The 23,931-nt window shown below is 48.2% G+C and overlaps 1 protein-coding gene across 14 annotated transcripts in view; it reads left to right on the forward strand.

The window, feature by feature from the left end:
- BAZ2B (bromodomain adjacent to zinc finger domain 2B) overlaps positions 1-23,931 on the forward strand; it is a 1,380,234-nt gene that overhangs the window by 1,224,037 nt on the left and 132,266 nt on the right. For all 14 annotated transcript variants that reach the window (XM_086956655.1, XM_086956643.1, XM_086956644.1 and 11 more), the window contains one exon: positions 15,632-15,778. In XM_086956655.1, coding sequence (XP_086812781.1) covers positions 15,632-15,778 — 147 coding nt within the window. The remainder of the gene's footprint in view (positions 1-15,631; positions 15,779-23,931) is intronic.

The following is a 23,931-nucleotide window of genomic DNA, read 5'->3' on the forward strand; positions in this document are numbered from 1 at the left end:
AGAAGTTAGGACGTCAAAGAGGACGTTGAGAGACTTGCGAGGGGAAGTGAGATACAGAAGACTATCGTTGGCATACAACGAAACCCGGTCTTCAAAGTCGGGGGTCCATTGGATGCCCTTTATCGAGGGTTCCCATCGGAGCCAGGCCGCGAGCGGTTCCAAGGCAAGAGCAAAGAGCAGGGGGGACAGTGGACACCCCTGTCTAGTACCCCTCCCGAGAGCGAAGGACTGAGAAACCCTACCATTGACAACCACCTGAGCCAGCGAATCAGCATATAAAAGCCGCACCCAACTGATGAATCCCGCACCGAAGCCAAACTTTTCAAGAGTGGCCCAAAGGTACGGCCACTCTATCGTATCGAAAACCATTGTGGCATCCAAGGAAGCCAAGGTGGTCACAGGTAGATTACATAATGTCACAGAGGAGATAGTCGAAATCCAACAGGATTGTTGTGGTTGAAGAAACTTTGGCTACCACGGTTGTCTCTTCAGAGTGCCAGGACAAAGACACTGTAATGCTTAAAAATAAAGTTGAAGACTTGGAAAATAGCCAAAGGCGCCAGAATCTGCGCTTTTTTGGAATTCCCGAGGGATCAGAAGGGGCCGACGCACGGGCGTACATGGTCAAGCTATTACACAGAGCTTTCCCTGACCTCTCTGATTGGGATTGGGACTCCCAAGTACAGAGAGCTCACAGATTTCCCATGTTTGCTAAAAACAAAGATAGCAGATTTCCAAGGCCCATCCTGATCTGTCTGGGGAATTTTTTATTGAGACAAGCAATTTCCATCAAGGCTAGACCTAACACTCCAGTGACGGTAGACAATGTTACGTTTTTCACGAAGTCCGACTTGAGCAAGGCCACAATGGACAAGCGGTGGGAACTGAGAAAATTGATAGACCCTTTAAAGTCGAAGGGGGCGGTGGTCTATTTACAAGAACCTGCTAGGCTCAAAATTATAAAGTCAGGCCACACCCGCATATTTCAACTTGGCCCCGCGGGTAGACTAACGTGGCTTGAAGGCCACGGGCGTGCACCAGCGCTGCCGAGGATTTTGTTTTTAAATCTCATCTCAGCTGACTTCGAGCTGCTGCTCATTTTAAAGACATTATCGGTTCTTTGTGTGCAACTCAGCTGATTACGAGCTGCTTGCGCATACTTTTAATACTTTACTGTTATTTGTGTGTTATGCCCACAGTGCCCCGCACTATTTGCTGATTGTGACGCTTACTTTACTTACCTTGCTCTTGACCCCGGTCCGCCCGGGCAGTGTGCCGTTTGTGCGGAGGGTCCCTGTACGAGCGCCACTTCCTGGTTCTGCACCACTTCCGCCCTGCCTCTCCATCGTGCAGGTGAGCGGTCTAGTGGTTCACGTTGGCCAGCATAAATGACGGTCTGGAGGAAGCGCAGCGGACGAGCGCAGCGGGAGCGCCGACTTCGCGCCGAAGTCGCGCACAAGTCAAGCCTGTCTGCGCCCAACCGCGGACGACCGAGGCCCGGGGCTATGCATGCTGCCCGTTTCATCACTTATTCCTCACAGGAACTTCGCTCCTTTCTTCCCTGCGCTCCCCTTGCTCCTCACATAATCGCTATCACTCAGAAATATGTCATTTTTTCCTCCTCCCCCTCCTACTATCCCCCAGGCTCCTTCCCCTGCCACCCCTCCTTTTAACTCTGCCGCCCCTATGTCTATCAAGCCTAGCTCCCCTGGTAGTCATCCTATTTCTCTAGTGTATCTCAATACCCGCTCCCTCCCGAAACATCACCTTGATGTATTCCAACTCTTGGACGGTGGCAATATTGACATCTTGCTCCTTGTTGAAACTTGGCTCCATGCGGGCTCCTACCCTGACATCTTGGCCGCCATACCCTCGGGCTACTATATTCTTCATTCTAATAGGACATCTGGTAGACCTGGCGGTGGAGTTGCTGCCATCATCCGCTCTAATCTACAATTCACTTCCTTAACAACTACCCCCATATTAAATTCTGACATTCTTACGTTGAAATTCACCTCTCCCACACACTCTTTCATTTGTGTTTTAGTGTATCGTCCCCCTGTCAATATGCCCTCCTTCCCATCCTTGTTCAGCGATTTAATCTCGCAGCTCACCATCAACTCTGCCAGGGTCTTGATCATTGGCGATTTCAATTATTGGCCACTAGACCCCCTTGAATCCTCTCTTTCACTTGAATTCACCGATCTGCTACTTGGCTTAAATTTTTTACAACATATCTCTGTTGCTACCCACAACAAGGGCCATACTTTGGACCAGGTATGGACCACTAATCTGGATATCTCCCCTCCTGTGGTCTATCCCTGCACCTGGTCCGATCATTTTTTTATTTCTTTCTCCCTAAAACTATTAGTTCCTACCCGCCCCCCACTAGCCTCCAACTTTTCGGCACGTAACTGGAAGCACGTCGATATTTCCCTTTTTCATTCGACCCTTACTTCCACACTCCCCCTTGACCTCCCTGACTTGAACTCTCAAGCAGCCACCTTGGACCAATGGCTGTCTCTAGCCAGTGATGTGGTCGCTCCCGTTAAAATCATCAAATCTAAACGTCCTCACGACGCTCAGCGCTGGTTTACCGATCAACTGAAGGCTGACAAACTCCTTTTTAGACAGGCTGAGCGCCGCTGGAGGCGTAACTATGATCCTCTATTAAAATCTACTTCTATTGATTTACTAAAATCCTACAAAAAATTTATTATTTTGGCCAAATCCTCCCACTATTCTCAGAAAGTTATTAATTCTGCATCCAAAACAAAAGAAATGTTCTCAATTGTAGCTGAACTCTCCCTACCCGACCGTGTTACACCTCAGCCTCAACCCTCGCAAGCTCTGTGTGACTCCCTTAATGCTTTTTTTCTGATAAAATCTCCACGATTAAAAACAATATCCCCCCTACTACCATGTCTCAGGCCAGCGCCCTCCCTTCTCCGAATCCCCACTCCCTGCATGAATTCCCCCCTATCTCCCTGGATACTTTTCGCTCAATACTCCAGGCTGTTGGCTCCGGTTCCCCTAAAGACTGTTGCCCTCCTCAAATCCTAAGAGATGCCTTTATGGCCTGTCCCGGCCCTCCCCTTGACCTTCTAAATCGCTCACTCTCCACAGGCTCTGTCCCCATCGCTTTCAAAAGCGCTGTGGTGGTACCTATTTAAAAAAAAAACGGTTCTGACCCTGCGGTCCTGGGCAACTACCGACCTATTTCCCTCCTCCCCTATTTGGGGAAGGTCTTGGAAACCTACGTCACCCGCTGCCTGAGTACTTTCATTGAGGAAACTCATTTCCTCGATGATCAACAGGCAGGTTTTAGACCGTTCCATTCTACGGAGGCAGTGGTGGTGGCGGTTATGGACACGCTGAGACAGGGGGCTGACAAGAACATGGCCCAGGCCCTAGTGTTACTTGATCTCTCGGCCGCTTTTGACACGGTCGACCATGACATCTTGGTCGACCGTGTCAGAAATGCTGGCATCTCTGGCCTGGCCCTGTCTTGGATTGTGTCCTTTCTCCAACTACGTTCCCAATCGGTACATCTGTCTTCCTTTTCTGCTCCCCGTATTTCACTTTCCTGTGGTGTTCCCCAGGGCTCTGCCTTGTCCCCTCTCTTGTTTAATCTTTATATGCAGCCCCTCCTTGTCTCTCTTCGTCATTCTTCTGTTACCACTTTTAACTATGCAGATGATCTGCAACTTATCTTTCCCATCGACCTCTCCCCTCTTTCCTGCTCTAATTTCCAAACCACAATGCTTACCATCTATGAGTGGATGAACTTCAGCCAGCTGAAGCTGAATCCGAGCAAGACAGAGCTGGTCCTGATTGGCGGGCACCCACATCCTTAGACTTCCAATTTTTGGCCCCCTGCCCTTGGTCCCCCTCCCTGCCGAGTTAACTCTGTGAAGAGCCTTGGTGTTACTATCTCTAGCGACCTTTCGATGCGGCCGCACATCAACGCTGTTACCTCGGCCTGCTTCTACCATCTCCGCAGAATCGGGAAGATCCGAAGGTTCCTATCACCAGAGGCTCTCACCCTTGTTATCATGGCCCTGGTCACCTCACGTTTAGACTATGCCAACTGTCTATACGTGGGGATTCCGGCATACCATCTCCAACGCCTCCAACTGGTGCAAAACCAGGCAGCCAGATTAATTTTTCAGCAGCCCAAACACCAACATGTCACCCCGTTGCTAAAAACCCTACACTGGCTCCCTGTTGCGCAACGTTGCATCTTCAAACTGGGATGTACTATTTTCAAATCTCTTTTTGCCTCTGCTCCTGTCTTTATCTCCCTCTGTTTGCACCCCTATGTTCCTTCTCGACACCTCAGATCCTCTGCTTACAATCTTCTGATCACTCCTAGGTTCAAACGCAAGAAGCACGGTGGTGCCTGTTTCTCTTTTCTTGCCCCGTCCACTTGGAACTCCCTCTCTCTCTCAATCCGGCTCAGCCCCGATTATTCTACCTTTTGTAAATCCCTGAAAACATATCTGTTCCGCCTTGCCCATGGCTAGCTGCACCCACCCCCTTGTGCCCTCATCCACTGGTCTTTGAGCGCCAAGAAACCAATTGGTGTATGTGCGCGGTACCAAATACCTTTAACATAACATAACATAACATATTTAATGATCTCAAGGAAGTCCAACAATTTCTCGCATCATTAGCAGCCGATCGCTAAAAATATCAGAAGTATTGCACTTTATTATTTAAAGAGACTTGATTGGTTATTTTGCTTCTATTCTTTCTTCTCTCTTTTTGCAGGTTGATACTATTATATGACTTTTTATTTTTTTTATTTGCTCTCTACTCTGATAATACGATACTTTAGTATGTATGACTGAATGCGGAGGGGGAGGATCCTTGGAGGGTCCACACTGTCTCGCTGCCCAACCAGCGGCAGCAGAAGATAGGGTTAGGCTTCTGTGTAGGTACAGGGTGGGGGGAGGGATCCAGGTCTAGTCCTGGGGGAGGCTGTGGGAGGGGAGGGGGGTTAACTAAAAAGAGTATCACAGGCAGTTACGACGCTTGCTACAAATTTATAATTTCAGAATGGGTATATATGTCATCAGAAGCGGTTATTCAAAACATTTCTGAATTAAGAAATGTGCCAAGTTAACTATCTTGCATGAAACATATTCGGGCTTAATAATAGGAGTAAAAGGCAGCTTGTATTTGAAGAGTTAAGGATGTATAACCCTCACTTGGCACTGCTAAATGAAACACATGTAAGATACCGAGATAGGAAAATGCTGATGCAAGGGGGGTATGAGCTAATAACTAGTACATCTCTGAATGTCTCGATACGTGGGGTAGCTATACTAAAGAAAAAAACATTCAAGGTTGAGGTTAATAGGGTAGCATCTGACAAAGCGGGTAGATGGGTCATCGCTCAAATCACGTTATCAGCTCTTAAATACACCATATGTGCCGTATATGGGTCCAATCATGATGATGCTGCAGTCTTTGATCGTTTAAATATAGAACTACTAGGGTGGGAGGGAGAGATATTAATCATGGGGGATTTCAACTGTGTTATAAACTACGCAATAGACTCGACCAAGAGTGCCCCCCTCACAGCGAATGTGTAAGACTAGGGCATCCATTTTAGAGCTGGCCCGTATACATAAATTAAAAGATGTCTGGAGACGGCTACACCCAACATTGGCGGGATACACTTACCATTCTATACCTCATAAAATGTATTCCCGTATAGATATGGCCTGGGCAACGAGCCAAATCACTAATGGCTGTAAAATGGAGATTTGCCCAAAGGTAACGTCGGATCATAACCCCATAATGGTAATTTTTAAGGTACTTTCTTCAAAGAAAGAACCCAGGCTGTTTTCTTTTCTCAGATACCTCTTATCTGATAACACGTTCATTCCTTTACTGAAAGCTCATATAAAGGAATTTTTAGGGTTTAATACTGATTTGACTAAAATCTCTTTAGTTTGGGACTGTTGCAAGGCCAGTATTAGAGGATTTGCACAGCAATATATTATTCAGCAGAATTTTAATCAGAAAACAGAGACTCAATGCTTAATTTCAGGAATTAGAGGGCTAGAAGAACACCTGGCCGAGATTGCTAGAAAAGAAAGTGCAGGAGCCCCTAAACATTTAAACAAGGACAGACTCAAACTTAAAATAACTACACTGCGCTGCGAGACTAAAAAATTCTTAAAAGATAAAGTTACTGCTAAACTACACAAATATAAAATTACACAGTATGAGAGTGGTGACAGAATAGGAAAGATACTTGCCTATAAAATAGCCGACGAACAAGCCACCTCTTTAATTAAGAGTATAAAAGGAACAGAAGGTACTATTTATACTCAACCGGATAAGATACTGCAGCAATTCGCTGATTACTGCACTAAGCTGTATACCCCTGAGAGTGTGCCCTCAACTGATCTGGTGGAGAATTATATCAGAAACAATTGGCAATCGGAGAATGACTCGATAGGTATGGAAGAGTTAGAAAAAGACTACACTGAGGAAGAATTAAAATTAGCCATCTTCTCCCTCCCATCTGGAAAGGCTGCCGGAGATGACTCCCTCCCTATTGAAATTTATAAATTATGCTGGGAAGAACTCGTACCTGTACTTTGTTTAGTTATTAATCAGATTGTTACAGAAGATGGGGCTCAGTCATCTTGGAATACTGCCAAAATTATATTTTTCTTAAAAAAGAATAAAACTCCTACGGAATGCGGATCATACCGCCCAATCTCCTTGATTAATGCTGATGCCAAGGTGTTTGCCAAATTACTAGCCTTGAGACTGTCCCCTATTATGCCGAGATTGGTTAGCAAACATCAGCATGGTTTTGTAACAGGTAGAGATACGACGCAGCATGGAAATACGGCCATCACAGTGCTTGACATGGCTGCAGTTAACGCCACCCCACTCTGTATTATACTACTTGACGCTGAAAAAGCTTTTGACCGAGTGGGGTGGGATTACCTGTGGTCAGTTTTGAAAGCAATGGGGTTTAAAAGCAAGTTCATTACAAAGATAAAAGCACTTTACTACTTACCTAATGCACTAATTGGATAAGATTCCCTACTCTCTTCCAAATTTCCCATAAGAAGAGGAACTCGGCAGGGCTGCCCTTTATCACCCCTTTTATTTGCCATCTCTATGGAACCTTTTATTAACGCCATACAGCTTCAAGTTATGATAAAACCATTTACATTTGGTGCAAACTCTTAAAATAACAGCATACACCGATGATCTGGCAGTCTATACAAGCAATTTGACTGAATCAATGTTAGGTATAGTTAAAGAGGCAGAAATCTTTGGAAAAGTATCAGGGTATAAGCTAAACCTAGACAAAACCCAAATTATAGCTAACTATAAACCGCTAATACCTGTGATGGGAATATGCTATGCTGCTACTTACCTAGGCATTAAGCTAACTTCTAACATAAGGGAAATTATTTTACTGAACTATGATGCTTTATTACAAGAAACGGAGGCCCTCCTTAAAAAATGGCATAAGGTACCTTTAAATCTTATCGGAAGAATCAACCTTAATAAAATGAACATTCTGCCAAATTTTTTATACTTATTTAGATGTATACCGTTGAAAATAAACACAGTCTTTTTCAGAAAATTAGATGGCATATTGGGCAGCTTCATTTGGGGTTATAAAAAGAGCCGAAGAGCACTCTCCTCTCTAAAACTCCCATTCATAAAAGGAGGGCTTAATTTCCCAGATTTCCGATTATATTATTTTGCATCATTTTTGGGGCGGCTACAGAGCTTGTTTAATTCCAGCAACCCATACTTTTTCCATCAATTTATGTTGGGGCCAGATTGCTTGCAGTTTTTGGCTAGAAGTAATGACCCAAACTACTTCAAAAGAGTGAGGTTCAAGACCGCAAAGGACATGATTAACATTTGGAGGATACTTATGAATCAGAATAAGCTATCATTTTATCATCCTCTTTTAAGTCTATGGAACAATCCAGGCTTACCTAGCATTTTTTTCGATTCTGGGTGTAAAATATGGGCGAGTCAAGGTATATTGAAACTTGGGGATCTTTACGGCTCCTCAGGTTTTTTGGAGTTTGAAATATTAAGGTTATTGGATAAACTACCAGACCATACTTATTTTAAATATGTACAAATTCGTTACTTTCTTGTAAGAAAATTAAAACTGAAAGAGATTATGGATTCGGATTTCTGGCAATGCTTGTACAAGGGAGAGGAAAACCAAAAAGTAACTATTAGTGAGGGAGATAAGTGCCTTACTGAAAATAAAGAAGATGAGTGTCCAAAAATAGCAGAGAAATGGGCCTTATGCTTTCCCATGGGTATCACCTCGAATGAAATATCATCTTCTTTAAAGAAAATTGATACGTTAGTCCACTCTTCAAGTTTAAAACTGCAAGCATATAAAACAATATGTCAACCTGAGCAAGGTACTTGAGACGCATGTGACCAGCGTCCTCAGCTCCTTCATCGAGGACTCCAATTTTCTAGATTCCCAGCAAGCCTGGTTTAGACCTGCCCATTCGACAGAGGCGGTTATCCTCTCTGCTATGGAGGAACTTCGTAGAGGCGCTGACTCCAACATCAGTCAAGCCCTGGTGCTCTTAGATCTGTCTGCGGCCTTCGACACGGTCGACCATACCATCTTAGTCGACCGTGTCAAAGAGGCAGGCATCAATGGGACGGCCCTTAACTGGGTTTGTTCCTTCCTGGCGGACCGCCATCAATCGGTCCGTCTTTCCCAGTTTACGGCAAACAGGACGAGGGTCACCTGCGGCGTTCCGCAGGGTTCATCCCTGTCACCCCTTCTTTTTAACCTTTACCTCACCCCCCTGATCCACTCCCTCCGCGGTAGTAATGTCACTGCATTTAACTATGCAGATGACATTCAGCTCGTCTTTAATCTCGACTCCTCGGACGAAGCGGCTCAAGATTTCCAGTCCACCCTTTATCATATCAGTAATTGGATGAGCACCCACCATCTTAAACTCAATCCCGACAAGACGGAGCTCGTTCTTGTCGGAGGCCCATCCAATCCCTGGAATTCCACCTTCTGGCCCCTCTCCCTCGGCCCTCCCCCCACCCTGCTGACAAAGTGAAAAGCCTCGGGGTTTACATCTCCCAAGACCTCTCAATGAAGCACCAGGTCAGTGCTACTGTGTCCTCTTGCTTTTTTCAGCTCCGGAAGATCCGGAAAATAGCCCACTTTTTGACCACTGAAGCCCTCACCTTGGCACTGCTGGCTTTAGTCATCTCTCGGATCGACTATGCCAATGCCCTGTACGCTGGCATCCCACAATACCAAATCAACAGATTGCAGCTGATTCAGAATCAGGCAGCTCGCCTTATCTACCACCAACCAAAACATCACCACGTCCGCCCTCTCCTCAAGGCCCTCCACTGGCTTCCCGCTTCGGAGCACTGTAAGTTCAAACTGGGCTGCCTGACTCATAAATCTTTGGCCGGCACCGGTCCCTCCTTTATTTATCACTTCAGGTCTCTCCTAAAAACCCACCTCTTCCACAGCATTTACTCATATGTTCTTCTCTCCTCGCCTTCTGCCTCTCACCGAATAAAGTGAACAGCGCCAAGAAACCGTCCGGTGAATGCCGCGCTTTAGAAGTAATTTTTACATTACATTTTCCATTACATTACATTCAACTTTATCACACCCCTCTACAAATAAGCAAATGGTCCCCGAATAATGCCTTTAACGATCGAACCAAATGCCCAAAATGCCAACTACAGGCTGCTGATCTAGAACACATGCTGGTCCTCTGTCCTGCGCTAGTTCCGTTCTGGGACAGTATAGGAAAGATACTGAGATTGAAATTGTTAATTGATGCACCTTTAACATCTGAAATGATTCTGTTAGGTATACAGCCCAATCCTACACCCTTTCAAGATCTAATCTTTATAGTGCTGGCATGTGCAAGGCTAGTCCTGGCTAGAGCTTGGATAGCTGATCAAGCACCTAATGCGAATGAATGGTGGTGTTTGGTTAAAGAGATACATCATATGGAGTTATCTCTAGCTAGAAAAAGAGGATTGAAAGCAATGATTAATGTAAAGAGAATATGGGGAGGCATGTTTTATACATCCGAAACTAACTAACTTGATTTGTAGCTGTGTTTAAACTCTAATTTAGACAAGATTGTATTTATTTGTGTAAATCCTTCCTGTATTGTAGTTATTTGCCCGTCTGAGTATTGTTTATTATTTACAAGTTTTGGTAAACTGCTTGTTGTAATATTTTTTGAAGACACTGGAAGTTATGTACAACAAAATATTGAATATTCTGTTTAAATCTGCCTGTGATACCCACAAATAAAAAGGTTTAAAAAAAAAAAAAAGGAAGCCAAGATGGCCGGTTCAGACAGAAGCTCCGCGAGAACGCCGTGAAGGTGACGCAAGTTGAGAGCAGTGTTCCGGTGCGGGATAAAACCGGATTGATCCGGATGGATCAGGTCACAAATAACAGTGAGGAGGCGGTTAGCCAGAACCTTGGCGAGAATCTTAGGCTCAGCATTCAGTAAGGAGATAGGCCTGTATGAGGCACAGCGGTCACGAGGTTTACCCTCCTTAGGAATTACCACTATAGTGGCCAGGCGCTGATCACTAGGGAGGGAGCCAAGATCACTCGACTCGATAAACATATCACGAAGATATGGTGCGACCTTGTCCGGGCGTAGCTTGTATAATTCGATGGGTAGGCCATTCGGCCCCATGGCTTTGCCGGAACGAAGGGAACGGATGGCGGTCGCAATCTCGTCGACCGACAACGATGCCTCCAAACTCTCCAGATCCTCTTCAAACAGGCAGGGCAGCGCGATGTCTCTCAACAAAAAGCGAGAGTCATCCTCGTCTCTGTCGGACACCGGGGAGTAGACCACACGAAAATAATCAGCAAAACATTCCACAATCTCACCAGGGTCAGTCACCTCCACTCCATCAGGATTCTGAATCACAGGGACAACACGATTCGCTCTCTCCTTCTTATCGAGCCAGGCAAGCAGCCTACCGGCCTTATCACCAACATACAATCTACCTTGCTGTTCTCTGTACATCGTTTTAGTGGCCTCTGTCACAAGGGATTTATAATCAAACTGTTTCAAGCTAAGGGCGTGGAGTTTGTCCCGGGAGACACCCGCGTCCAGGTCTTCTTCTAAATCTAAAATTTCAGCCTCAAGTCTCTCGACCTCACCATTCCTAGCTTTCTTAGGCTCCGCTATTAAAGATAAGGCGTGTCCGCGAATAACAGCCTTGAAGGCTTCCCACAGGGACACCGAAGACGAGACGGACCCCTCATTCTCCAGGAAGTAGTGGTCAAGCGACTTCATGAGGCTGGCGTGGGTCTTAGGGTTACGCAAGTGCCAGGGATTGATAGGGGCGACCCGCCCAGCGGCGTGCAGACCCATATCAAAAAGAAGCCGTACAGGAGAATGATCTGAAATACCCCGGGCCAAGTGGCTAACTTCCCCAATGCAGGAGGACTGGACAGAGGGCATAAGGAAGTAATCAAGCCGGGAGAGACTCCCATGAGCACCGGAGTGAAAGGTGTAGTGACGTAGCGTCGGGTGCATTAACCTCTAGCAATCCACCAGACCAAAGGTGTCTAGGAACCCACCAAGCCATGATTGAGACGCGGGAAGGTCTCTGGGGGTGACGATCCAAATCGCCGGAATGTACCGAATTGAAGTCCCCACCCATAAGGAGAAGACCATCAGGGAGTCCCAACAACATCCGACCAACATCTGAGAAAGTAGAGGTCTGGAGGTCTGGGGGTACATAAACAGTAACCAAGGAGAGAGTCTTACCCTCCCATCTACCAGTGAGTGCGGCGTAGCGCCCTCTATCATCAAGAATGACCTTGTCAATCTCAAGAGGGAGGGAAGACCGGACCAGAATACCAACCCCTCTAGAACCAGTGGTGAACCCGGAGTGTACAACCAAACGGTAGCCCCATCTATTCATAGCATGACACACATTGCCAACTAGGTGCATCTCCTGCAAGAGCACGACATCAGGGGACAAACGTTGTAAATATTGCAGTACAACACCCCGCTTTATACGATCACTCAAACCATTGACGTTCCAGGATATGAGTTTCAACCCACTACCCCCCATTCCCAGACATGTTGCATGGGGTTCCCCACAAAGAGAAGGACATCAGAAGCAGAGAAAAAAACAATACGCCGCCTTGAGAAAGAAAACCCACAAAAACAAACACCCCCCAACTAGAACCCGTTACAACTCCCCCCTCCCTGCACCCCTGCAAAAGACTAAAAAGCCACCCCAAAGTGCAGTGTGCCTGTCGCCCTAACAACCCCATTCTACAAAAAGACCCCGGAGGAGGAAAGAGGCCCGTTCCCACCCGCCACCCAAATGTGGACTACTACAGAGCAACATACACAGGAGAGATAGCACCCAGCTGAGCAAAGTCCAATGTTCAGAAATCAGGGACCGAAAAGTCACTTATGTGTAGGCTCACCACCCTCGGCACCACAAGGGTGCTCCGTCCGATCGCCTCGGCCCGGCAAGGAATCCAACCAGTCACTCACACTGTCCGGTCGATCGAAAAAGAAGGTCTGTCCCTCATATTCCACTCGAAGCCTGGTAGGGAAAAGCATAGCCTACTTAAGGCCCAGGTCCCGGAGACGTCGCTTAACCCCAAGAAAGCCCATCCTTTGTCTCTGCACAAGTTGAGTGAAGTCCGGGAAAAAGTTAATCGAGGAGTTTTCAAATTTCACCGGGCCATGCACTCTCGATGCCTGCAAAATCGCATCACGGTCCCTGAAATGGAAAAGTCTCGCAATGATAGGCCTCGGAGAGGCGCCCGGCTTGGGCTGACCGCCCGGGACGCGATGTGCACGCTCGACCGCGAAGAATTTACTCAGGCCAGAAGGGGCAAGGTGGGTGAGGATCAGATCTTCGACCAGGAGGTCCACCGAGTACGTCTCGGGGTTTTCTGGGACACCTATGACGCGGATGTTATTGCGTCTTGCCCTATTTTCATAATCCTCCAACCGATGGGACATTTGATCATTCACCGATTTCAGATTTCCAAGTTCGGTTTGGAGTTCCACCACATCGGCCGTGAGGCTGGAGGTCTTCAGATCCAGCGACTTGACTTTTTCATTTGTTTTAGACAAGTCGGCCCTGATCAGGGTGACATCCACGGCAACGTGTCAATTTTATTAGCCAGGGCCTCGTATTGCTGGCCGATGGTTTCCCTCATACCGGTGATGGCGCCCATAATATCCTGCAGGGATAACTCAGCAGGAACAGAAGGGTCATCTCGGACGTCCTCCGGGGTACGACTGGAGAGTCCAGGGGAGCCTTTGGCTTGAGTATACCGATCCATAACGTTTGTCTGGACCGGTCCACCACGAAGAGACGTTTTGGTCTTCCGCTTCTCTGCATCACCTTTGCCGCCATACCGGAGACTGCTCCCCGGAGGGGGCCACGCGACCTGGTGAAAATGGCCGCCGACAGTCCGGGCGCCAACAAAACCACAAAAGCTGGCTCGGATGGCCAAGAAGAAGTCACAGTGTGGTTCAAAAGAGATGAGATGAGGAGACAGGTCAGACACTAGGTGGGGGCTGGGTTGGTCCCCAGCTTGGCGAAACAGTCTCTCAATCAGACCGTGCGGAGATCCGGGAACGAAACCGAAAGTAGAGATGCGGCCACCAGGGAGGTCCCACAGCCGTTGTTGTTCAACTCCGTCCCGGATCTGCAAGTAGCCAAGTCCCCGGCACAGCCTCCAGGTGGGCCTCAAAAGTTCAAAGTGCCGTAATTTCGGTTACCCAAGTCCGATTTCAATTCTGAGAAGAGTTATGGACTCAGTCGAGGTTCATCTTCGAAGCACCGTCAAAGAAATCAGGATATCCTCAGGATAAATTGCGAGGAGTGGCGAGGGTCCGGGGAGCTCTGCTCACGCGACCATCTTGGATCTTGCCAAGGATTGTTGACTCCAATCCTGAAGCCGACAGCGGGAGCCTTCGGGGGACAGTCCGTGCCTGACTCCTGGTCATCGTCGACGCCCCCGGGTCCACGTGGCTGCAGAGACAAGCTTCACAACAGCACCTGATTGCTTCACGACATCGCCTGGTTCCTTCCTGGTCACTGGCTAGTGACCCAGACTCTGTCCCCTCTGCTTTCAGGTCCTCTTCATCTTTGATCCACCCTTGGATCCACCCGGACACTTCTCTCCTGGTCACCTGCAGCATCTTTCTTCCAGGCTCCATAGGATTCGACGACGAAACCCAACACACTTTGACACCTATGCACCCGCTTCCTGTGGGCGAGGTAACGCGAGTACTTCGGTGCTCTTGTGGGTATTGACTATCCAACTGCCTAGGTTTCAAGTAACTTTCACTGAGTCCAGTCTGAAGTGCCCTAAAAGAACTAGTTTCCATCTTTTACGTTCCCATTCATTCTCTATGGTAACCCGCGTGTGTGTTTAGACACTGCACACGCATCCCGTGGGCCTCCTGCTTCCTAACTCTTGGTAGCTCAGCATAGCCCCAGCGATTCCCTAGGCCTATTCACTTTCCGTGTAGTGGTCCTTATACCACTATTTTATTATATGGTTTAGCGTGCCCCTAGGGCCCTACTGTAATTTGTGCAACTTATTGTATTTTAATTGAATATCTTGTATTGTGCTTGTGCCTCTGACCTCATAAAGAGTTCAGAGGGTTTGTCTAGAAATAAATAACATTTATTTTATATATATCCTGTGTGGTGTCCTTTCATTTGGTATTAAAGGGGTTACATATGGTAAAACAGCTGGCTTCACATGCCCTCTTGAGTTTAGCCTAAGACTGCTTTGTCCATGCTACCACTAGGATAGCTGATCTATAAGGTTGACTTTACAACCATCTCCATAAGGGTTGTTTGGTCTGGTGCAAGGTGCTCACTAGAATAGTGAACATCATATACCAGGCCAACTTCTCACAAACTCCTGTTGCAGCAGCGGGGCTGAGTCCTGCATCTGAGCCTGTACAACTTGCATCTCCATGTGTGAAGAGTAAGCAGTGACAGTTGATGGATTTTAATCTTCCTTCAGAGGTTGGTGGTATCATCTTGCTGCCAGGCATCCATCCACCAAAACAGAATTCGCACAACAGTAGACGAAGTTGTTTGCCTCGTATTCCTCTTATAACATCGAATTCCTGAATACAAAGTTGTCTAACATCTTGTTTTGTCTGTCTTGTGGTGGCAACAGTTAAACATTATCTTTTGGCCTTTTACATTTGCCAGATCAGCCATCACTTTTCAAATCCCTGACGTGATGCGTTTCTTGTATGAGCCCACCCACATGTTTCTGGCAACACCTTTTCAAATGCCGCAGTGGGACATTAATTTGGTTCTCATTTATTTGATGTTCACTCCTTTTGAACAGATGCACAGTTGTCCTCTATGCTTGTTGACCATCAAGACTGTGCTCCTCACTGCCATTATATCTGCAAATGTTTGCAGTTCCATTCTGACTTCTGAGGATATTCAACAAGTGAAAAATCTGCAGGTTGATGAAGTCTCCACCAGAAATATAATTATTAAAGATCAGCAACTTTTTCTTTAAAAACCTAATTTGACTATCTCATTTGATTTTTCCTTGTAGTACTGCCAAATATGTCGTAAAGGAGATAATGAGGAATTACTGCTGCTTTGTGATGGTTGTGATAAAGGCTGCCATACCTATTGCCATAAGCCCAAGATTACTACTATACCAGAAGGTGACTGGTTTTGTCCTGCCTGCATTCTAAAGGTAACGTTGTATTTTTTGGAATATCAAATTCCTCGTCATTATTGCTTCTTGTCTTTTCTCTTCGCTTTGGCATGCACACTAACCAATATTTGGTGTTTCCTTAATTGGCGAATCAATTTTATTCACATGGCTCTTTGTGATTGTTAATTTGTCTGTCACTGCCACTTGTGCCTGTTTCTAATATGCTTAATAGTTGAAGGGAGGAAAGTGTCCTTGCTTTTGTTTTTATAAAGCAAAAACTTGAAAATATGAAACACTTATGGTGATACATCTATAAGGAATCCTTCGTGTTCATATGTCCGGTTTATTATGCTTTGGCGTGAGGCTTATTAGACTGCACTGATGCCTGTATAAACTCTCCTATATCTGCCTGATAAGTGTATCCTTTGTCAACCCTGGTGTTAGTCATAAGTGGTTGCTTTAACTTGCACTTTTTGCAACTTTTGAGCACAGATTATTGAAGAATGCAATGCATGCCATGTTTACCACTTGCAACATTTAAAACATAAAACTATACTCTACAAAATGTTTGTAGGAAAGTGGGTTTCTGTTGCAGTAACCCCCCCACACTCTTGCCAGACTACTGATGCACTTTTACTTGGTGTGCCCTGGGTACCAGCCTATCAGGTTCCCAGGGCCTGTGTTCTTTGCCAAAACAAACCCAATTGGCATCTCTGGCCACAGGTCAACCACTGGTAAATGGTGTAGGAAGGTGGATATCTGACTATGGTTGCCCCCAACATTTTGCCTAGTGTTTTGCTGGTTTTCAACATAGTTGGCCTGGGATCCTGCTATCCAGGACCCCAGGCTTCCTGCTCTCTCTGTTAAAATGTACTCCATGTACCTTAGGTACATATCTAATTGGATACTGAGTCACCTTATCAGCCCCTGTACAGTGTACCTTAGGTACCCAGGGCATGGGTGCACCCAGGGCCTACCAGGGGCTGCAGCATGTATTATGCCACCCCTGGCTGGCCATCCAAATCTGACACAACTGGCGGATCAATCAGCTGGGGCAAGGTGGTGTAATCACCCTTTGCTTTAGATATAGTATACCTATATCTAACCCTAAAATGGACACATATCCTCCTATCAGTCACTCCTATGGCAGGCCTTATCAATCCTGAAGGCAGAGTGCTTGGAATTATGTGAGATGGTGCTCTAGCATGAGCTGAGCCTGTCTGCCGCTTTCGGAACCAAGTCCTTTAGCTGTTTCCATGATAACGCTATACCATATACTCTTAAGTGCATTATAATCCTCGCGGTTATTGCTAACTTTGGCATAGCATTATCAAAACATGTCGAGTAAGGTGTCATACGAATTGGAATACTACCCCCTCGCCAGTTCTGGCGACGGGGGTAGCATTCCACCCTTTTAGAGGGACACAACATGAACCTAACTGTGAACCCCAGTTAAAGTTAACCCGAGCCTCAGCATCACAAAATGGATGCTGCCACCACAGACACAAGTCTGACCTCCTGCTGCTGGGAGTCCTTCCAGCGAGGGAGGCTTGGACAAAGGGTTTCCTGCCTTGGGAGGTGCTAGCACCACCCCAGACAGGATTTTGTGTATTGGGTAGGACAGGGCTGAAAGGAATTAGACATGCCTGGGGCACACGAGGTGTCCCTGTGCATACACCGGTCTAAACCAGTTCCTGGGGCTCTCCAGCCCCAGCTCTGGCGCAAGACCGGACAAAGGATAGGGGGTGTAACCACCCCCCTTCCTGGTCCCACCCATAGGAGGGACCTAGTCGTAGTACAGCCCCCTTTAGCAGGATAAAGGTAGGAGCTGGTCCCATTCCAAATTAGATTAATCCTGAACTGAAATTCTACAAGAAGAAACTCTGGACTTCGACTTTCTGCCAAGAAGACTGAAGAAATCTCCCTTGTGGGCAAGGAGCCCTCCGCGTCCAGCGGCTTCCCTTTGTCGTCTTCCCTCGAGGATCCAGATTTCAGAGCCCGACGAGACCCGGATTCCCAGACCTCTCCGACCTCTACCTACATCTGCAGCACAGCTGAGATCCGTGGGTGCGACGAGACACGTGGGACCGGCCATCTTGGAAGAAGCAGCACTTCGCTCCAGCACGACTTCTGTGGTAACCTCGACCAAGTGCTTTGGGGACTGAGAAGCCCCGACCCTGAGCAGCTCCTGCACCGAAGACCAGCCCTCCAGCATCCACGAGATCTGCGTGGGGCCCTTCTGCCTGTTTGCTGCTCGACGCGTTGTCTGGTCACTTGCCGGCTGGCTAGTGACCTCCTAGACGACGAACCTTGAAATCCAATCTGCTGGCCTGGTTGCTCCAGACTGGCCCCTGCTTCCCTGCAATGGAGAAGCACCCCGGACCGTCCTGGTCCACTCCAGACGCCGTTTCCACTCACCGCGTGGGTTGCCTTTGCCAAGGCCTGTTGACTCCAAATCCGGATCCGACAGCGAGAGCCTGCGTGGGACAGCTCGTGCCTCCATCCTGGTCGTCGAAGACACCTCCTGGTCCACGTGGCTGCAGAGACAAGCGTCCACTCTTCACCTGATCGCGACAACGACATCTGGTTCCACTCCTGGTTCCACTCGCAGTCACTGGCTAGTGACTTTGAACATTGTCCCCTCTGCTTTCAGGTTCTCCTCTTCACTGATCCACCCTTGGATTACATCTTCCATCTTCCTCCTGGTCGCCTGCCGCATCTTTTCTTCCAGGCTCCATAGACTTCAAAGCCGGAACCCGACACGACTTCGCACCTATGCACCCGCAGCCTGTGGGTGAGGTAACAAGAGCATTTCGGTGCTCAAGGGTAGATTGACTCTCCTAGGGTCCAGTTCCACAGTCGTTTTAGTCCTAACTAATCTGGAATGTCTGTACTCACCTTTTACTTGAACTGTACTGTCCATAGACGTTGTTACGCATCTCGCGTGTGAGTTCACACTCTGCACATGCGTTCTGATAGATACATCTGCTGTGTGGATTCCTCACCTTGTGAATATCCCCCTGCGTCAGCAACATTCGGAAATTCTTTTTGTAGCTTCGCGCCGGCGTGGACCCGGACGTCATAGAGGCACGGCATCACTCGCGATTCCGCTGACGTCACGACGCCTATAATAGGCCCACTCCGGCGTGATGACATCAGTTCCCTTTTTTCCGCGTCGTCGACGCTAACCGTTTTCTGGGATCGTCTGTAGCCTTGGCTGTAACTTTGTTACTTGCTTTTTGTTTCTAGTCTCTTTGTCTTCACTTTCTTTCGACATGTCCTCGAAGAAGACGGGGTTTAAGGCCTGCGGAGAATGTAATAAGATAATGTCCATCACAGACCCACATGAATGCTGTTTGTGGTGTCTGAGCTCCGACCACGACGTCGAGGACTGCCAATCCTGCAGGAACATGACACCAAAGGCCCTCCTGGAAAGAGAAGCAAAACTTCTGGGTGCCAAGTTTAAAGAAGGAAAGGAAAAGAAGAAATCAAGATCGCGGACTCGACGCTCGAAGTCAAGGTCTCGCTCGAGTTCGCGATCGGATTCGTCCTCAGCCCATGCTTCAAGATCTTCGAAGAAGAAGCATAAAAAGAGAACCTATGAATCCCGACATCGATCGAGGAAGGAGTCGGGTTCCAAGCCGAAGTCGCAGGTGAAGCTGGTCGAGAAAGTGGTGGTATCTTCGGCTTCGGAGGAACAGGATGTCGGGATTGAGGCATCGCATGCAAATTCACCGAGTTCGCCGAAGCAGAAAGCTGTTCCATCTCCGGACCCATCCCATCCTTCAGGTCGGGAGGATGAAGGTGAGGAGGAGGTGGTTGGAGAGGGAGACGCTCCGTTGCCCAAGGTCTGTCGACTCCGGTGCACCAGCCTGAAGAGGAGGTCGACGTTGCATCGACTCCGCGCCCTCGAGATCCACCTGGGGGTTCGTATTGAGCCTTCCCAGGACCAGGTCAGGATCCTTCGCATTTCCTGAATGCGATGTTCGGAATTTATTCAAGTGCTATGTATCCCTCTGGGGCTCCTGCTGGTCCCATGGGTCCGATGGCATATAGTCTGGGTGTTTCTCAATCCTATGCACCTGCGCCCTTTATGCCGGCTCCGACGCCGCATTGGCATTATCCGAATCCGGCGAGGCCTTCGACTTCGACGCCGAGGTCGATGTCTCCGAATCCGTCGACGCCAGTCTCATCAACTTTGAAGCCGAACCCTGAACGGCGTCGTGGATCACTTCCTCGTCCGACGTCGGGTTCAACGCCGGCTCCCGCTCCGTCGGAGTCGATTGCGGATCCGTCGGCTTCGAATGTGAAGCAAAGATCAAGGCATGAGGCCCAGAGGTTGATGGAGGAGGAAAGATATCGAGAGGAAAATCTGGAGGAAGGCGAACTACAGGAGTCTGAGGACCCTTTTGAGGACCTTACTGTGGCTAGTGGCCTAGAACTGTCACCTGAATGGGACCTTGTTTCGGTTTCTGATGAGCCCTCAAGGGATGTGACGCCTTATCATGTAGTAATAAAGAAGGCTGCAGGTTTGTTGAACATTGCTCTACCAACTGCAGAATTTAAATCTAATCTGCTCACGGAGGTCCTTCACTCTCTTTCATCAGTGACTGAACCGTTGCTGCCTTTTAATGATGCCTTAAAGGATCCAATTTTGGAGATTTGGAAAAAACCTGTATCGACTCCTGTTGTATCTAGGGCTGTAGCTAGGAGGTATAGGGCAGCTCCTGAAGACCCGGAGTTTTTAACCTCTCATCCTCTACCAGAGAGTTTGGTGGTGCAGGCTGCCTGTTCCAAAAGATCTACGGGTGCATTTCCGCAGGTCCCAGTGGAAAAGGAGTCGAGAAAGCAGGATCAGGCTGCTAAGAAGGTTTTCTCCTCTGCCAGTATGGCTTTGAAATCCACGAATGCTACCTGCTTGATGGGGCGTTATATCCACGCTCTTATGGACACTGTGAAACAGTTGGTGCCCAAGGTGCCTGAATAGAATTGAAAAGACTTCCAAGAGGTAATTTCTGATACTCAACCTGCAGCAAGGCAGGTTATTCAAAGTGGATTGGACACGGCAGACTCTGTGGCTAGGGTCATGGGTTCTTCCGTAGCGACAAGAAGGGCTGCATGGCTGAAGTCAAGTGAGTTTTCCACAGATGTCCAGGCGACATTAATGGATCTTCTATTTGACGGGTTTGGATTGTTTGGAAAAAAAGCGGACACTGATTTGGAACGCTTTAAAGACAGCAGGGCGACAGCAAAGTTGTTGGGCCTTCAGACCAGGGGCACTTTTGGTAGACGTTCAAGAGGATTTAGCAGATCTTCTTTTCGAACCTATAAGTCAACCCAGCAGCAGCCGCAGCAGCAGCCAAACACGTTGTATAGATCTTATAGAGGCAAGCAGAGGGCCCGGGCTCGGGCCGTAACGCTTCCTCTTCTTCCTCCTCTTCCAAATCCCAGCCGCCGCAGCAAAGCAGCCCTAGATCTGCCATTCCGGATCATGTGGGCCCAGTGGGGGGGCGGGCTTACCCATTTTCTTCAAGATTGGGAATTGATAACATCGGATCTTTGTGTTCTCAATCTTGTAGAGAATGGGTATGCTCTTCCCTTTCGGGAGTTTCCCCCAAATTATCCTCCTTGCCAGGGTTATTGTTCGGAGGACCACCTGCTTCTCCTGCAGGAAGAAGTCCTAGCACTGTTTCGAAAAGGTGCGATAGAGGTGGTTCCGGAGCAGGAGAGGGGTCAGGGATGCTACTCCCGGCATTTCCTGATCCCCAAAAAGGATGGCAGGCTTCGGCCAATTCTGGATCTCAGGATCTTGAACCTTCACCTGAAACAGGAGAAGTTCAAGATGCTCACCCTTGCTCAGGTTCTTCAAACGCTGCTGGAAGAAGACTGGATGGTGTCGCTCGACTTGCAGGATGCGTATTTTCATATCCCAATCCTGAAGTCGCACAGAAAGTATCTCATTTCACGGTTGGGTCGCAACACTACCAGTTTGCGGTCCTTCCGTTTGGTCTTACTACTGCGCCTCGTCTTCACCAAGGTGATGGCTGTGGTGGCAGCACATCTCAGAGGGTCGGGGATACCTGTATTCCCGTATCTGGATGATTGGCTGATCAAAGCGGAATCTCCGGAGATTGTGCTCCATCATCTGCAAGAGACAACTCAGTTGTTGCACAGGTTGGGTTTTTCGATAAATGTACCCAAGTCTCACCTGGTGCCCTCCCAGCGCAACCTGTTCATAGGTGCAGTACTGGACACTACTGTATGTCGTGCATTCCCTTCTCCTCAAAGGATTCGCGACATACAGGAAATGATTCCTTTATTCTTCAATGGAGCGGTTGTTCCAGTCCTGAAGGTCTTGCGTCTGCTCGGTCTGATGGCTTCTTGCATTCTGTTGGTCAACCATGCACGCTGGCACATGAGGGCACTCCAGTGGTGCCTCCGCAGGCAGTGGTATCAGCACAACGGGGATCTCAGGGAGTCAGTGAGGATCTCCAGAGAAACTGCAGCGGATCTATCTTGGTGGAGCGTGGAAGGCAATCTGTCGCAAGGAAAGCCTTTTCATCTACCTCCATCGGTGGCCACAGTGGTAACGGATGCATCCACTCTAGGGTGGGGTGCTCATCTGGGGGACCTGGAGGTCAAGGGTCTTTGGTCTCCAGAGGAAAGGTTGCTTCACATCAACCTTCTAGAGTTGCGGGCGATACGTTTGGCGCTCAAGGCCTTCCTCCCTTCCCTTCGCGGTCAGTCGATCCAAGTCCTGACGGACAACACGACCGCGATGTGGTACATCAACAAGCAGGGAGGAGTGGGGTCGCAGTGTCTCTGCAGAGAGGCTCTGCGTCTCTGGTCCTGGGTTCAGGATCACCAGATTTGTCTGATGGCAAATCATCTGGCCGGAGTTCTGAACGTGCGTGCAGACAGTCTCAGCCGGCAGTTCTCTGCCGACCACGAGTGGAGGCTTCACCCGGAGGTGATTCGTCACGTCTTTCGGACGTGGGGGACTCCTCGGGTGGACCTGTTTGCCACTCGCGAGAATGCTCACTGCCCGTCATTCTGCAGTCTCCAGTATCCGATGCAAGGAGCCTTGGGGGACGCGTTTCAGTTGAGTTGGGGAAATCAACTCCTTTACGCGTTTCCTCCCATACCCTTGATTCCTCGGGTTCTGAGGAAAATTCGCCAAGACCGGGCCCAAGTTATATTGGTCGCCCCGGATTGGCCAAGAAGGGTGTGGTATACAGATCTACTCCACCTCTCCTCTCACCCGCCGAGGGCAGACCTCCTCTCTCAGATGGGGGGGCAGGATCTACACCCCCACCTCCAGACATTGCACCTTCATGCCTGGAGATTGAACGGGGCAACCTGATTTCCTATTCTCTCACGCCTGAAGTGGTGGATGTCATTTTGTCTGCCAGACGTGACTCCACTAAGACTGTCTATTCATATAGATGGTCTAGGTTTGTTGTTTGGTGTAGTGAGAATGATATTGACCCGTTGAGAGCCCATTTATCAGATGTGCTCCGGTTTGCTCTTTCTTTGGCGCAACAGGGGCTTGCAGTTGCCACGGTTAAGGGCTATCTTTCGGCGCTGTCGGCTTTTATTTGTTTGCCTGATCAGCCCTCTCTTTTTAAGTCTCCTGTAGTTTTGAGGTTTTTGAAGGGTCTTGTAAACAAGTTCCCTCCTACTCCTTTTATTGTACCTCAGTGGGACTTGAATCTTGTCTTGACTTTTCTGATGGGCTCTCCCTTTGAGCCTCTTCATAAATGTCCTATGAGGCTTTTAACCTTTAAGGCAGTTTTCCTAGTTGCAATTACCTCGGCAAGGAGGGTGAGTGAGCTTCAAGCTCTTAGTTCCAAGCCCCCGTTCCTGACCATACATGCTGATCGGATGGTTCTAAGGACCAGGGCTGCTTTTCTTCCTAAGGTGGTGACTCCTTTCCACCTTGGTGAATCCATTACCCTCCCTACCTTTTATCCTCCCCCGCACCCTTCCAAGGAGGAGGAGAGGTTGCACCGTTTGGACCCTAAGAGGGCGGTGTCTTTTTATTTGGACAGAACTAAAGACTGTCGCTTGGATGATCAACTCTTCATTGGCTTTGCTGGCTGCAAGAAGGGAAGAGCGGTCCATAAAAGGACTTTATCAAGATGGATCGTCCTCTGCATAAAGATCTGCTACTCTTTGGCCGGTAAGGAACC

This window comes from Lissotriton vulgaris, chromosome 2_1 (assembly GCF_964263255.1).
Source record: "Lissotriton vulgaris chromosome 2_1, aLisVul1.2, whole genome shotgun sequence".
In the NCBI taxonomy this organism is placed as follows: domain Eukaryota; kingdom Metazoa; phylum Chordata; class Amphibia; order Caudata; family Salamandridae; genus Lissotriton; species Lissotriton vulgaris.